The sequence below is a fragment of the Cynara cardunculus genome, assembly GCF_001531365.2.
Source record: "Cynara cardunculus var. scolymus isolate 2C chromosome LG 11, CcrdV1, whole genome shotgun sequence".
In the NCBI taxonomy this organism is placed as follows: domain Eukaryota; kingdom Viridiplantae; phylum Streptophyta; class Magnoliopsida; order Asterales; family Asteraceae; genus Cynara; species Cynara cardunculus.
In genome coordinates, this window is record NC_037538.1 from 4,642,125 (window position 1) to 4,655,694 (window position 13,570).

The 13,570-nt window shown below is 30.6% G+C and overlaps 1 protein-coding gene across 1 annotated transcript; it reads right to left on the reverse strand.

Moving 5' to 3' along the window:
- Positions 1-8,300: 8,300 nt before the first annotated feature.
- LOC112522294 (probable F-box protein At2g36090) lies at positions 8,301-9,355 on the reverse strand. Its single transcript, XM_025131419.1, has one exon. It carries the CDS (start codon positions 9,339-9,341, stop codon positions 8,301-8,303), a length of 1,041 nt encoding a protein of 346 aa, XP_024987187.1. The 5' UTR covers positions 9,342-9,355.
- Positions 9,356-13,570: the final 4,215 nt, after the last annotated feature.

Genomic DNA, 13,570 nt, shown 5'->3' on the forward strand with positions numbered 1-13,570 from the left:
TAATTATTAAAAAAATATGTATCCTTAATACTTAATTAATAATAATATATAGTTAATTAATATATGTAATTATAGTATAGATAAAAAACCTAGGGGGTATAATAGAAAAGTATTTAAAAAGTCGAAGGGTGAAAACTAAAAATATTAAAGGGTTAAAATTGAAAAATAAAAATATTCAAGGGTTAAACTAAAAATAATTAAATCAAAAAATATTCAATAGTGGACTTATTTCGAAGGTATTGACGTAACGATTATAATGGTGTAACTTGTTAAAATTAAAACGTATTTTTTAAACATATTTTATTTGATGTACGATTATGTATTTTAATTTAATCAGACTATAAAATAAAAAATTTAAAAGAAAAGAACGTAAAGTAAATTAATTAACTAATTATAGGGGTATAAAATGTAAATTTAAAATTTTTAAAATTAAAAAAAGTGTGAGGAGAGTGATATGTGAGGGAGATGGTGTGTGAGAGGGGAACATTTGACAGGGGGTAGAAAGTCATCAAGGGGGTGGCAATATCAACCCCCTTAATAAATACATTTAAGTGTATTTATTAAAAATCAAATTTACAATAAAATATATTTTTTAAGTGTATTTGATTGAAAAATATAAAATTATAATAAAAACGTAATTTTTAAGTGTATTTGATTGAAAACAAATTATAAAACTACAATAAAACGTATTTTTTAAATGTATTTGATTGACCTAATTAGAATTTTAAAGTGTATTAGAATAACATTAAAATATTTTTAAAAATTTATCAAAAAGAAATTATATATATATACATATATATATATATATATATAATGTTTTTTTTAATATAGTACAGGTTTGGGCCCGGTTACCATAACCGGTTACAAGTACCCTTAACCGGGCCTTAGAATTTACGACGGGACCGGTCTAGATTGTTACTATTTGGGACCGGGACCGATTTAGGCCCGGCCTGTCTCGGGACTGGTTTTTGGCCACCTCTACTCCTAACCACCCAAGATCCGAGCATTACAATTTCATTTTCGTCTAAATTTTGGAGTAAATGAGTTTTTAGGTATTTCACTAGTGACCCTTTTGGGGTATTGGTTTATCTGAATTTCATATTTACATAAAAGAAGTATAAATATCTTCATATACTAAGTGGAAGTGGTTGCTAATGAGTACTCCATCTTCAAAATTGTAACTTTCCTATGGCATATAAGCTATTAATACGTTTTTCCCTAAAGCTAGTTCGCCACCAACTGTAGCAGCATCATACATTAAAATTTGTCTCTTTTTAATGCATTTACCTTGTAATGGATTTATGATCATAGTTTACATGATTCTAAAGTTAAAAGCGCAATGACCAAAATATGTAAAGATTAACAGCCTCACTTGAATAAACGTGTTATATTATTTTAACTGATATTCGTTCTAGTACTAAAGATTAGGGGTGCTCAAAACACCGACCAACCCAACTCAACACGAAATAATTCAACCCAAAACAACCCGATGTCTAATCGAGTTGTAAAATTGTCAAACCGTAGGTACTGGGTTGATATTGGGTTACTATTATTTGAACCCAACCCAACCTAATGAACCCGATATCTTTTTATTTATTGGATTTAATATGACTATTGAATTTTTATTAATATGTACATTAGACAATTACACTATCATGTATACTCTTCATATACACATATTTTCAATAATATTCACATCTTTATATAACTCATTCGTTGTGAACATATATATATGTTCAATAACTGTGAACATATATATATGTAATTGAGAAAATCAATTGAATGTGATATACGTAAAAAGTATGAATAAGTTGTATCAAATGATTGATGATGAAAAAGAAACTATGAGTAGAGAAATAACATGTTCTAGGTTAGAAAAATATTTTAATGTACTAAAGTATCAACCCGACCAACCCAACTAACCCGTACGGGTTGGGTTGGGAGGTTAAGATTTTTCAAACCACAACCATTAGGTTGAGTTGTTCAAATATCTTCAACCCAATCCATGAGCACCCCTACTAAAGATAGTGTACTCGTATTGTACCGAGAGTATTTCAGATGAACTTTAAATTAGCTACAAATTCACAGAAGTTACCGTAATTTTTCAGTCGTAATTACTATTTAATGTATTTCAAGAAAAGTTGTTTCGATTTAAGTCTCATACGTCGAAGAAAATCCAAAAGAAAACAAAATATAACAACCGACCAAAATTCTTATATACGTCTTCCAACTCGGTTTGATGTGCTTATATTTCGTTGTATCTTTTCTTCAACTTGAGATATAATTAATATGTTTCCACTAGTCAAAAAGTCAAAAGTACGGGTACTTCATAATCTAATCATTAAAATATTTGAAAACTCGGACAATCAAAGTCTTACGTTATCTCGTGCCAACAACCAAGACCCTGTTAATACACATATTTAAAAAAAATCACTCTAAAATTATTATTTTTGCCTCAGCATGTAACTGAGTTGGTAAAAGGGCAGATGACTTTGTCCAAATACAAGACAGGTCATAGGTTTGATCCCTCCCGGCTAACCTCACCCGTTGAGTGCCAAAAAAATGTTCTCTTACATTGTTGTCCTTGAAAGTGAATTATGTACGAGATTAACTTTTTACCTAAATATTATTATTTTATAAGATTATTACTCAAATAAGTTCAAATTCTTGACCAAATCAAAGTTGAGGTTTAACCAACCCTCTTGTGAAACTATGACTTTCTATCTTGTTGAAGTTGACCATGCAACTTGTTCTATATTTCTCTCTTTTCTTGGTAAATAAATTTATGATTAAATCACAAAAAATTTGGCCTTCCACCTTTCACACTACTGGTATTTTGGGATCTTTTTCAGAGCTTATCAGTTCAGGTCTTATAAAGTTAGTTGAGATTTTGTAGCTATTCTTTAGGATTTTTGGGATTAATTGTTATGCATACAAACTGACTCGAACACTGATGGTTAACAAAAAGAAAAACAAATAATAAAATTATTCATTTGAGGTTATTTGCTTTTGAACGTGTTTTATTAATTAAAAAACTTAAAAATTAAAAATATTGGTTATTACAAGAGCCGTGATATGATGATTTACATATGAGAGACGGTCTTTATTTATATAACTGTAACCATGTATCTAGATAGTTTTATTTACGTTATTCTATAAGATATTTATAAGGAAAGGTCTATAGACACACCCTTGAATGATATGGATCGTTTCAAAATATGTTTGGTTCGTCTTGATCCATGGTTATCCGTTATTCACCATTTCTAAGGTTCTACGACTCTTTTGATTGATCTAGAACATTTCGGCATCTCGGTAAACCTTCATGCAAGACAATAAGCTAACTTATTTATGAGCTTATTGAAAAAATCCCGTTTTTTAGACACGCTAACTTTTGGAAAAGCTATTTTAAGTAGGGTTTCTACAAGGTGTAGAAGATATTTTTCATTTTTTTTCAAAATTTTCAATTATGCTTTTTATGTCTTCTGAATAAAGTTTTAGTTTGGTTTTTTAAATCATTTTATATTGACATACAACCTATCAGCAAATTTTTACCTGATAAAGCTAATTTTTTTAGGTAATTGATCATTAGTTTACCAAATATAGCGTTGATATCCTTTCCTAAATTTTGTATATTCATTTTTGAGTGAATAAAGCTTATATGTATATCAATAATTTATTTAGTTATCTATACTATATTATAAAACATTTGACAAAAACTCTTAAAAACCGTTTTTTATGCATGAAATACTGTTTATTGATGCATATTACTTGAAATTCAAGATTACAAGTAAAATTGTGCATAAGTACAACTTATTAAAGCTTCATGTTTGGATTCGTGTTACTAACTACAGATAAACATAATCAAATAGAAGATAAACATCTCATTTTAAATATAAAAAATCTAAAATATAATTAGAATAATCATTGAGTTCTATTATATTATTAAACCACAAAATTTTTTTAAAAATACACAAAAAGGAGAAATTTTAAATAGTCAGTTTGGTACCAAATAATCTTTTTTCATATTTATATTTTATTCAAGAATAAAAACATTATCGTTTTCTTAAAATTACATAAAACCGTACTATAACATCGATCGAGACAAAAAAAACAAAACATTAAAATGAAGATGTATCTTACTGCATTGTACGAGTATATTTCTAGTACTATTAATAATATAAAGTCAAAAATTAAATTCTTATTTCCAAACTTGTAAAAGTAATTAAGGAAATTTATTGTGCTTTAGTTTTTTATTTTTTTATCATTTAAACAATATAAACTTGTATTTAAACTTCACTAAATAAATAAATAGTAAATATATAACATCTATCATCCCAGATTAGAGATGGCCAAATCTGTCCGGCCTGGCTCTGGGACCGTTGGAGGATCTGGATCAGGACCGGCCCGGGACCGGTAAGGACCGGTTATGGGGACCGAAAACCGGGACCGGTTGAGGTTTTTGGTAATTTCGTGGGACCGGAACCGGTTATGGGACCGACTATGGACCGGTCCGGCCCGAAAATTCAAATAATTTTATAAATAAATATATTTTTATAATGTATTTTTATAAGAAAACGTAATTTTAATTATATTAAAACGTATTTTAAATGTGTATTTGATTGACCCAATTGTAAATTTTATAATGTATTAAAAATATATATCATTAAAAAATCAAAAAAAATCTTATTTTTTTAATGCAAGGACCGGTTGGGACCGGGACCGGCGGCCCATAACCGGTTATGAAGTACTTTGACCGGTCCTATCATTTTCGACCGGGACCGGTAACGCCAAGACCGGTTATGAGAAAGGTGAGGACCGATTATGACCGGTTTTTGGCCATCTCTATCCCAGATAGAGATGGCAAAGAACCAATCTTAGTTCGAGATTTTCATTTTCTGACTGATCCATTGGTAAACGATCCTGATCCAACCCAAAAATACCCAACCCATTCTCCATGTACAAAGCCCGGTCCCTAAAACCGGTCTCGGTTTCCAGGCCGGACCCAAACCAGTCCCCATTTTTTCCCCTAAATATCAATTTTGAACATATAAAAAATTTGTTGGAGATTTTTTTTGACAATATCTTATTAAAATATATTTTAAAATCTCTCATTTGATCATAAAAATATCATCATTGATTAGTTCAAGTCTTTTATTGTAATTTTTTTCCATAAATATAATAAAACTGAAATTAAAGAAAAATGGTTCAAACCAATTTTATAAAAGCATACTTGTGTTATTATTTTTATTTTTTATTAAATAAAAAAAAAAGTGATATTGAGGGTGGTGCAGTTTTATTTGTTACACTACAAACACTATTCGATATTTGAGTTATTTTCATTCATTCTAATTTTACCATAAAGACATCCAATTCTTGTAAAATTACTTTAACACCCTTGGAAATTGATTACGTATTTTATAGGAAAAACTAAAATTTTATTTTATAAATAATTCAGTGGTTGATATTCTCTGGACATTTGAACCACTTCCATTTTCCAATCCAATTTAGACCTCTTTTCCACTAAACCATACTTTCCTTTCTCATTACTTTTAATGTTTATTTAAAAAAATATATATATAAATAATATTTAATCGTTTTCAACCAGATAATATTAAAAGGACATAAAACCAACTTCTTTTACCCTTACGAAACTTTTTACCAAATAAAATTCTCATATCTATACTATATTATAAAGTATTTGATAAAAAACTTTTAAAAACAATTTTTTATGCATGGAAGTATCGTTTATTGATGCATATTACTTGAAATTCAAGATTACAAGTAACTCTGCGTAAGTATAACTTATTAAAACTCAATTTTTAAATTCGTGTAACTAACTGCAGATAAACATCCACTTTAAATATAAAAAATCTAAAATATAATTAAGATAATCATTAAGTTCTAAATTATTATCTTTATAAAAAAATTATATTGTTAAACCAAAAATAAATTACTTTGTTAATAAATCTAAATTAAATTTTATAATAAAAAAAATGAATTAAAGAAGTTACACCAAAAAACGAGAATTATTAAATAGTTAATTTGATACTATTATTGATTTATTTTTTCCAAATTTTTATGCTATCTTCAAATTTATATCTTATTCAAAAATAAAAACATTATCTTTTTCTCAAAACCCTATAAAACTTATTATATCGATAGAGACAAAGAATAAAAACTAAACATTAAAATCGAGATTTATCTCGCTGCATTGCGTGAATACCTTTCTAGTATTATGAAACATTTGACAAAAACTCTTAAAAATCATTATTTATGTATGAAATACATATTGCTACATTCTGTAATTTTAAACAACAAACGTTAACTTTATAATTATTCATATAATTACTTATTATTATCGTAAGGTCTATCAGTAATTTTTTCTTAATTATTTAAATAATAAAAATTTCTTTAATCAATTGTATATGTTAAAAATGTTATGTTTTTTTTTTATTTTGTTATTAGTTTTATTATTGATTAACTTATATCTATACTATATTATAAAACATTTGATAAAAACTCTTAAAAACCATTTTTTATGTATGAAGTATTATTTATTGATACTTATTACTTAAAATTTAAGATTACAAGTAAATTGTATATAAATACAACTTATTAAAGCTCCATATTTGAATTCGTGTAACTAACTACAGATAAACATAATCAAATATTAGATAAACATCTTATTTTAAATATAAAAAATCTAAAATATAATTAAGATAATCATTGAGTTCTAACATAATACTTTAGTTATTATCTTTATAAAAAATATATTATTAAACCTAAATTAAATTTCTTTATTCCTAAATCTAAATTAAATTATAATTAAAAAAATTGAATCAAGGAAATTACACAAAAAACACAAGAACTTTTAAAAAGGTTAATTTGATACTGATATCAATATATATGTTTTCAAAATTTTATAGTATTTTTAAATTTATATTTTATTCAAAAATAAAAACATTATCGTTTGCTCAAAACCACATAAAATCATATTATATCAATAAAGACAAAGTATAAAAATTAAATATTAAAATCGAAATTTGTCTCGCTACATTATACGAGTATACTTCTAGTATTCTTAACATGTGTTGAAAATGGACAATTCAAGGGTGAATGTGTGTTGACCTTTGCAATTTGCTATATATTAACAATCACATGTGGCCATGCACAAGTGCACAAGATACGCGGGCACCGTACATTCTCTTGATTTCATTTGTTTTTTTTTTTTTTTAATTTAAGATTTTTTATCACAAAATAATATTGTCTATAATTCATTATTTTTTTTAAATAAATATAAAAAATTTATTTAATATGTACTTTGATTTAGATTTTTTAATTTATGATTGGATATATAAAATATTTTTAATAAGAAAATTTAGAACACAAAACAGCGAATCAATTTTACTTTATTTTTGTGATTATTTCAGGGATGGATCCATAAATTTTTTCAAACGATGGTACCATTTGAGTATGAGAAAAAACTATAGAGAAATAATTTCAAACGGTGGCACCGTTTGGCTATAAGAAACAAATATGCGGAATTGTTTTTTCAATCGATAGCACAATTTGACTAAGAAAATGACATTAACACAATTCGAACTTCAGTCTGGGGTGAAATAAAAGTCTTGTAAATAAAAATTGTTCTTATTGTAGTTTTAAAATACATATGATGACACACAACATATTAATACGGTTGCATTTTTCTTGAATCTAAATTTTTTTAGTCCTTGATGGAAGAATGATACCGGGACACGTGCCACCGTATGCACCACAACCAATATAGGTCCGTCATCGGATTGTTTGTCTCATAAAGGATGTCATTCTTCTAACCATGCCTCAAAAGTCGATAACTATTCATTACAATTAAATTTCACATCAAAGAAGAGATCAACCCAATTAAATTACACTTTTGGTCCTTATAGTTTACCTAAAATCTAGTTTGTAGTCCCTAATTGTCCATAAAAAAACTGATGTTCCTGATTATACATTTGAAAAGTTAACTTTAGGAACCTTGAGTGTTATGAAATTGAAAAATAAAGCTTCAATAGATGTTTATCCTGTATTTGATTATGTTTATCTACAGTTAGTTACACGAATTTAAAAATGAAGTTTTAATAAGTTATACTTATGCAAAATCACTTGTAATCTTGAATTTTAAGTAATATATGCATCAATAAATAATATTTTATACATAAAAAATAATTTTTTAAAAATTTAATATGTTTTATAATATAGTATAGATTATTTCATCTTATATGTAAATAAAACTATTTATTTTCACTCTTTAAATTTATATATTAACAGAAAATAAAAAATAAAGCAGCAAAAATGGATAACCCAAAAGCCACAGACAAAGTGTCTAATGTCCCTTCTATCCTCAACTTCCTCTCTCTTCTCTCTCTCTTCATTTCTTCATACCTCCTATATCTCCTCCTTGCTTCCTCCTCTCTTTTTACCCCATTTCCCCTTTTAGCCTCCATTGCCCTTTGGAAAATTACCAAACTATCCCTCCCATTCAAATGTTTTCCATCCATATCCTCCACCTCCATTGTCACTTCCCGCACCTGCATCTCCCCGTCCTCCGACCGCCCGCAGTTCACCACTATCCCACACTGCACCACCACCCCAGCGTCGCCGCCCCCGCCCCTCCTCCGGCCCCGGAGGATGGATACGAAACGGACTTGAACTTCGCGGGATAACCAGTGGCGTTGAACGGAGACCGGCTTGTGGGAGGAGAGATTCACGGCCCGTTTGTTAATCGGGTCGATGAGTATCCAGCTTAGTGTCATGTCGTCGATCAGAGCCGTGCATGTATCTTTCCCCTCCGGGTGTGGAATTTGGGTCGGAACCATGTCTTTCGGGTCTAGCAGGTCGATTCTGAACGGAGAGCACCGGAACCAACCGGTAACGGTTTCGGTTTCTTCGGTTTTCGTGAAGATTAGTTTATTCCGGTGGTAAACATCGACAGCTGAGATCAAAGCAGATGGCGGCGATGACATTGACGACGACGACGGACGGTCACGGTCAACGTTTGTAGGGTCGGGCGAAGGTAAAGGGAACGACTGAGAGAAAAACTCTCGAGGTCCATTGGTGTCGTCGGAGAAAGTAGAAATGATTCCGTTCACGAACTCGCCGGAGGTTGACGGCCATGTAGAGTGGCAGACGTCGGACCAGAGATGATGGTTTTTTCCAGACAGGGAGTGTATCGTGGCGGAGGCGCAGCCGGCGGAGGCTAACGTTTGTCCATCAAGCCGAGTCAGGATGTGGGATTCTAGTATATCAGTATGCAGAGAAGAAATCCCGGCGGCGCGTGATGGAGTTGCGGCGGCGATGGACATGTCGATTGTGGTGCTTTCCGGTGACCGATTACGTGTTGAAGGAGCAATGAGTAGGAGGGTTTTGTAGTATGAAGTATAAATAGTTGATTCAGGTAGTAGAAGACGACAATGCGGTTTGAGTTTGAAAAGTGTGGAAGTTGACCGATGACCAAAGGAATAGACAACAATATTAAAATAATCGACTGGGACATAATACAAGTCATTAACAAATATTTTATATTTATTTAAAAATAAAAGTAGTAAATATAATCTAAAACGAAAATATATATCTTGTTTGTTGAGGGGTATAAGCGTCATTGTATGAATAAAAGATGAGGTTAACGAACAAGGGAAATGCGTGAGTGGGTTTAAAGTTTGCGGTGGCGGGACGAAAAGCATAAAAGCAACCCGACAACTTGGTGGAACACATTCCGACCCAAAATTTCAGTCAAATACGCAGAGATTGCACCGCAAGATTTCCTTACTCTACAATTAAAATTGATATAAACCGATAAACGTTTAAAATCTGAATCAATAATTTACTTTTGTAACTAACAAACATATGAATATGTATAATTTATGATTTCACTTCTGTTTACGTTCCCAATATTTCTTTAATTCTTCATTCTTTTCCAGATCAAGTCTTCCATCCTCAATCTCCACCACCGTCCAACGCCCAAATCCACCTCTAAAATCCAACGCCCAAATCCACCTCTAAAATCGAAGCAAAACTCCATTGTGATTTCACTAGGTTTTTTATTTGAACCTCTTTTTTGCACTTTTATTGGCACCTCATTTCTAACTCAACAAATTAAGAATTTACATAAAAGTCCACAATGATATTCTTATAAAAACCTCCTTCTTGTGAGTTTCGTGTATTTTTTCAACATCAATAGTTAGTATAAAGTCAATAAAATATATAAAAAGAACTATGAAATTGTTGTTTCATACAAACTTCATGATAAGAACCAAAGTTTTTGTACAAAAGAGGGCGAGATATTCTTATAAGAATTCTGCATTGGAGATGCTCTTATAAAAGCATCTCTGGTGAAGATTGTTATAACAACCCCCTTTTTGTACTTTTCTTTACCACATCATTTCCACATCGTCAAATTAAGAACCTATATAGAAATTCACACTGATAGTTCTTATAAGAACCCATTTTGTAGGTCCTATGTATTTTTTCCAACATCAATGATAATGTTAAAGTCAATAAAATATATAAAAAACTAACAAAAAGTCATTTCACACCAAGTTCAAGGTCGAACTAAGGTTTTTGTACAAGAACCCGAGAGATGAGATTTTTATAAAAACTATCTCCAATGGTGATTCTTCTAAAAAACTACGTTTTTTGTTTACAAAAACCTTGCATTCGAGATGCTCTAAGTAAATTACTACTTTATCCTTATTTAATATTTCTCTCTTCACAACTCTTATATATATATATATATATATATATATATTATATTAGCGGCATATTTTAAAATTTTAGTTATATATTCTTGAATCTAGACACTTATTTTGAGACAAAACATACATAAGAACGTGGACAAATATTTTGAAACGAAGGAAATAATGTTTGCATGGATTAATATAATCAATTTTAACAAAATAAAAGCAAATATCTTCACCCCGAATTCAAATTTTTGAATTATTTTTCGTCATTATTGGCTAAATGTTGACGGTTACAAATAATTCAATTGATTCGAGATCAGTGCATCCTTGTTGGTATTCGTCGTACTTTTGTTTACGTCTCAATATCTTCCATCAACCTAAGATCATGAAATCATTCTCTTCATTAATCCAACCAAACATATCTAACAACTCAAATCATCGATTTGTTTTTTGTCTTCGTCTTTCTTTGTCATAACAAACATTATGTTTCAATATCGTTAGTGATTTGTTTCGACCGATTAGTCTAGTAGTTAGTTGTATCGATCAAATATACATTGTGAATGTTTTATTATCATTACGTAAATATTTTGTCTTGGTCAATTTTATAATTTATGTATTGCTAGTTTACTGTTTTAAATATAATTATTAGAGCTGATCATTTGCGGGATTGTGCAGGGCTTGGATCGGGATTAACCTATTTTTTTTGTCATATGGACCTAAATATGGTAAACCCAAGATTGTTTTTACGGACTTGAAAACTTACTCATACTAGTCCTATAAACGGCCGGGTTCGCCACGGACTAACAAGCTTAATTTTTTTTTTTTTTTTTATGAAAACAAAACTTATATAAAATCACAAGTTATGTAAAATAATTCAAAATACGTAACAATTTTTCCAACATAAAATTAGAAGTAAATACATAACAATATACATAATTTAGAAAGATTTTTTTCCCCGCAAAAATATGAAGTATCAATGAAGGAAATGACTAAATGATATAATAAGCCTGTAACACCCTCGAATTTCTCCCCTCCCTTATTTATATTTGTATGTATATGTATTTAGGTGTATTAAATATTGGGGATTTAGTACCTTTTTATTCTATTTGATCCTTTCATGTGGTGGAAATCTTTCCTGATTTTACCTAGTAGTAATTTAGGACTAGGGGTAAAAGTAGGAAAAAGGGGGGGGGGGGGGGGCCCCTTGTGTTTAGACCCATACCTGTGGACCTTCCCTCAAGTCTTAATGCCTAGATAAAAATAACTATTTTAGACGAATTATATCTTGGTCGAAGGAGATGAACTCGGATGATCCCATTAATGAAGAAAATTGGCTTGGGTAGATGGTTTTGATCACTTTAGGTAGAATAACCATTTCTCTAAGTGTTATTAACCGTTGAATCCTAAAAACCTTTCACTAGTAGTTTGAGGTTCCTTATTTGCAAGGGAAATTATTTTTGCTTGAGTTAGGACATACGTGGAGTCTTTTGGTTAAATAAATTCTATTATGCTTATGGCACCTTTTCAAGTGTGCCACTCGAATGTAATAGGCCTAGTGGCACGGTGGACCATTCCATTGTTTTTCTTGCGTGAAGGATGGTGTGAAGTGGAGTTAGGCATTGTGATTATTATGTAAATTCCAAACCACCTTCACGCTCCCGCTCGAAAATAGGCATTGTGATTAGTATGTAATTTTCGAGGTAAAGAGTTTAAGATCGTGACCGACTTCATGACTGGTTAGATTGAGGTCAATGATATTAAACTTATAAGCGATGCTCTCTAACGTCGAATTATGACTTACTTCGTGTTCTGTCATAATTAACGGTAAATCGGGTCTCCCCCGTCATCTTCAGATGTCTTGACTCTCCCACGTATTATTTATGACTCATTTTCTTTATATATATAAATATCGTACGATAGTACGTCATTATTTATATTTATATAGTGCATGTACATCCGTCCTTGAATAAAAAGTCTTATAACTACACCTATCCTTATTGGACTCACTAGGCATAAGCCTAACACTTTTCTTGACTTGGTTGCTTATCAGGTTCCTTTAGCGGCGGGGTATCGAAGGGTTGAGAAGTTGTCTTTGGTAAATGCCATTTTTGTAAACGGTGTACTTATGGGTCCGAGCGTTGCTATTTTGATTAAAATTCGTTTTGTTGGAGACGGTATAAACACCCGTACCTAATCTAGGCATAGTAAGGTTTAGATTATTAGGCTGTTATTTATCGTCTCATTTTCAAGTTGTAAACGCGTTACTTTCCCCCTTTGTTGGGTGATCTATCTATTTTATATCGTTGGGAGATTTTTTTTTTGGAATCTTTGGTTAAGATTATCTTCTTTCTCGTTGATATTTTTTTTTGGGTGTTAGCTTTTTATAAATTTTACAACTTAAGTAGTTGTTTTGTAATTAAATAATACACGTGTTAGTTAAACTCTGAATGTATTTCTTTTAATTCTTTTACGGGTTGATAAAACTTGTGTTTGAACTCAAGGCCAGATGAAGGGGCCGTTTACCAAACACTTACCTGTTGAGTGTTTACCGATAAAATTTAATACTATTATTTACTTACCGGATAAGATTTTAGTCCACCAAAACGACATTGTATGCAACAAAATACCCGGTAAGCGCTTATCGTGATAAGAGTCATCGCCCTTACTTACCGGATAAGACTCTTGTTTCTTGTCTCGCTCTTATCGGGTAAGATTCTTGGTCCTTACGATATTCATCCGGTGAGGTAATGTTACTTGGTAAGCGCTTACCCGGATAAGCGTTTGGTAAACGGCCAATAAGTTTAGACTTTCTAGAAGCTTATGCGAAGTATCCTATCAATAGAAGTCACCATCAA

Bases quoted from the DNA above. Each gene is read 5' to 3' on its own strand.
- LOC112522294 (XM_025131419.1), bottom strand. From the start codon at position 9,341: ATGTCCATCGCCGCCGCAACTCCATCACGCGCCGCCGGGATTTCTTCT.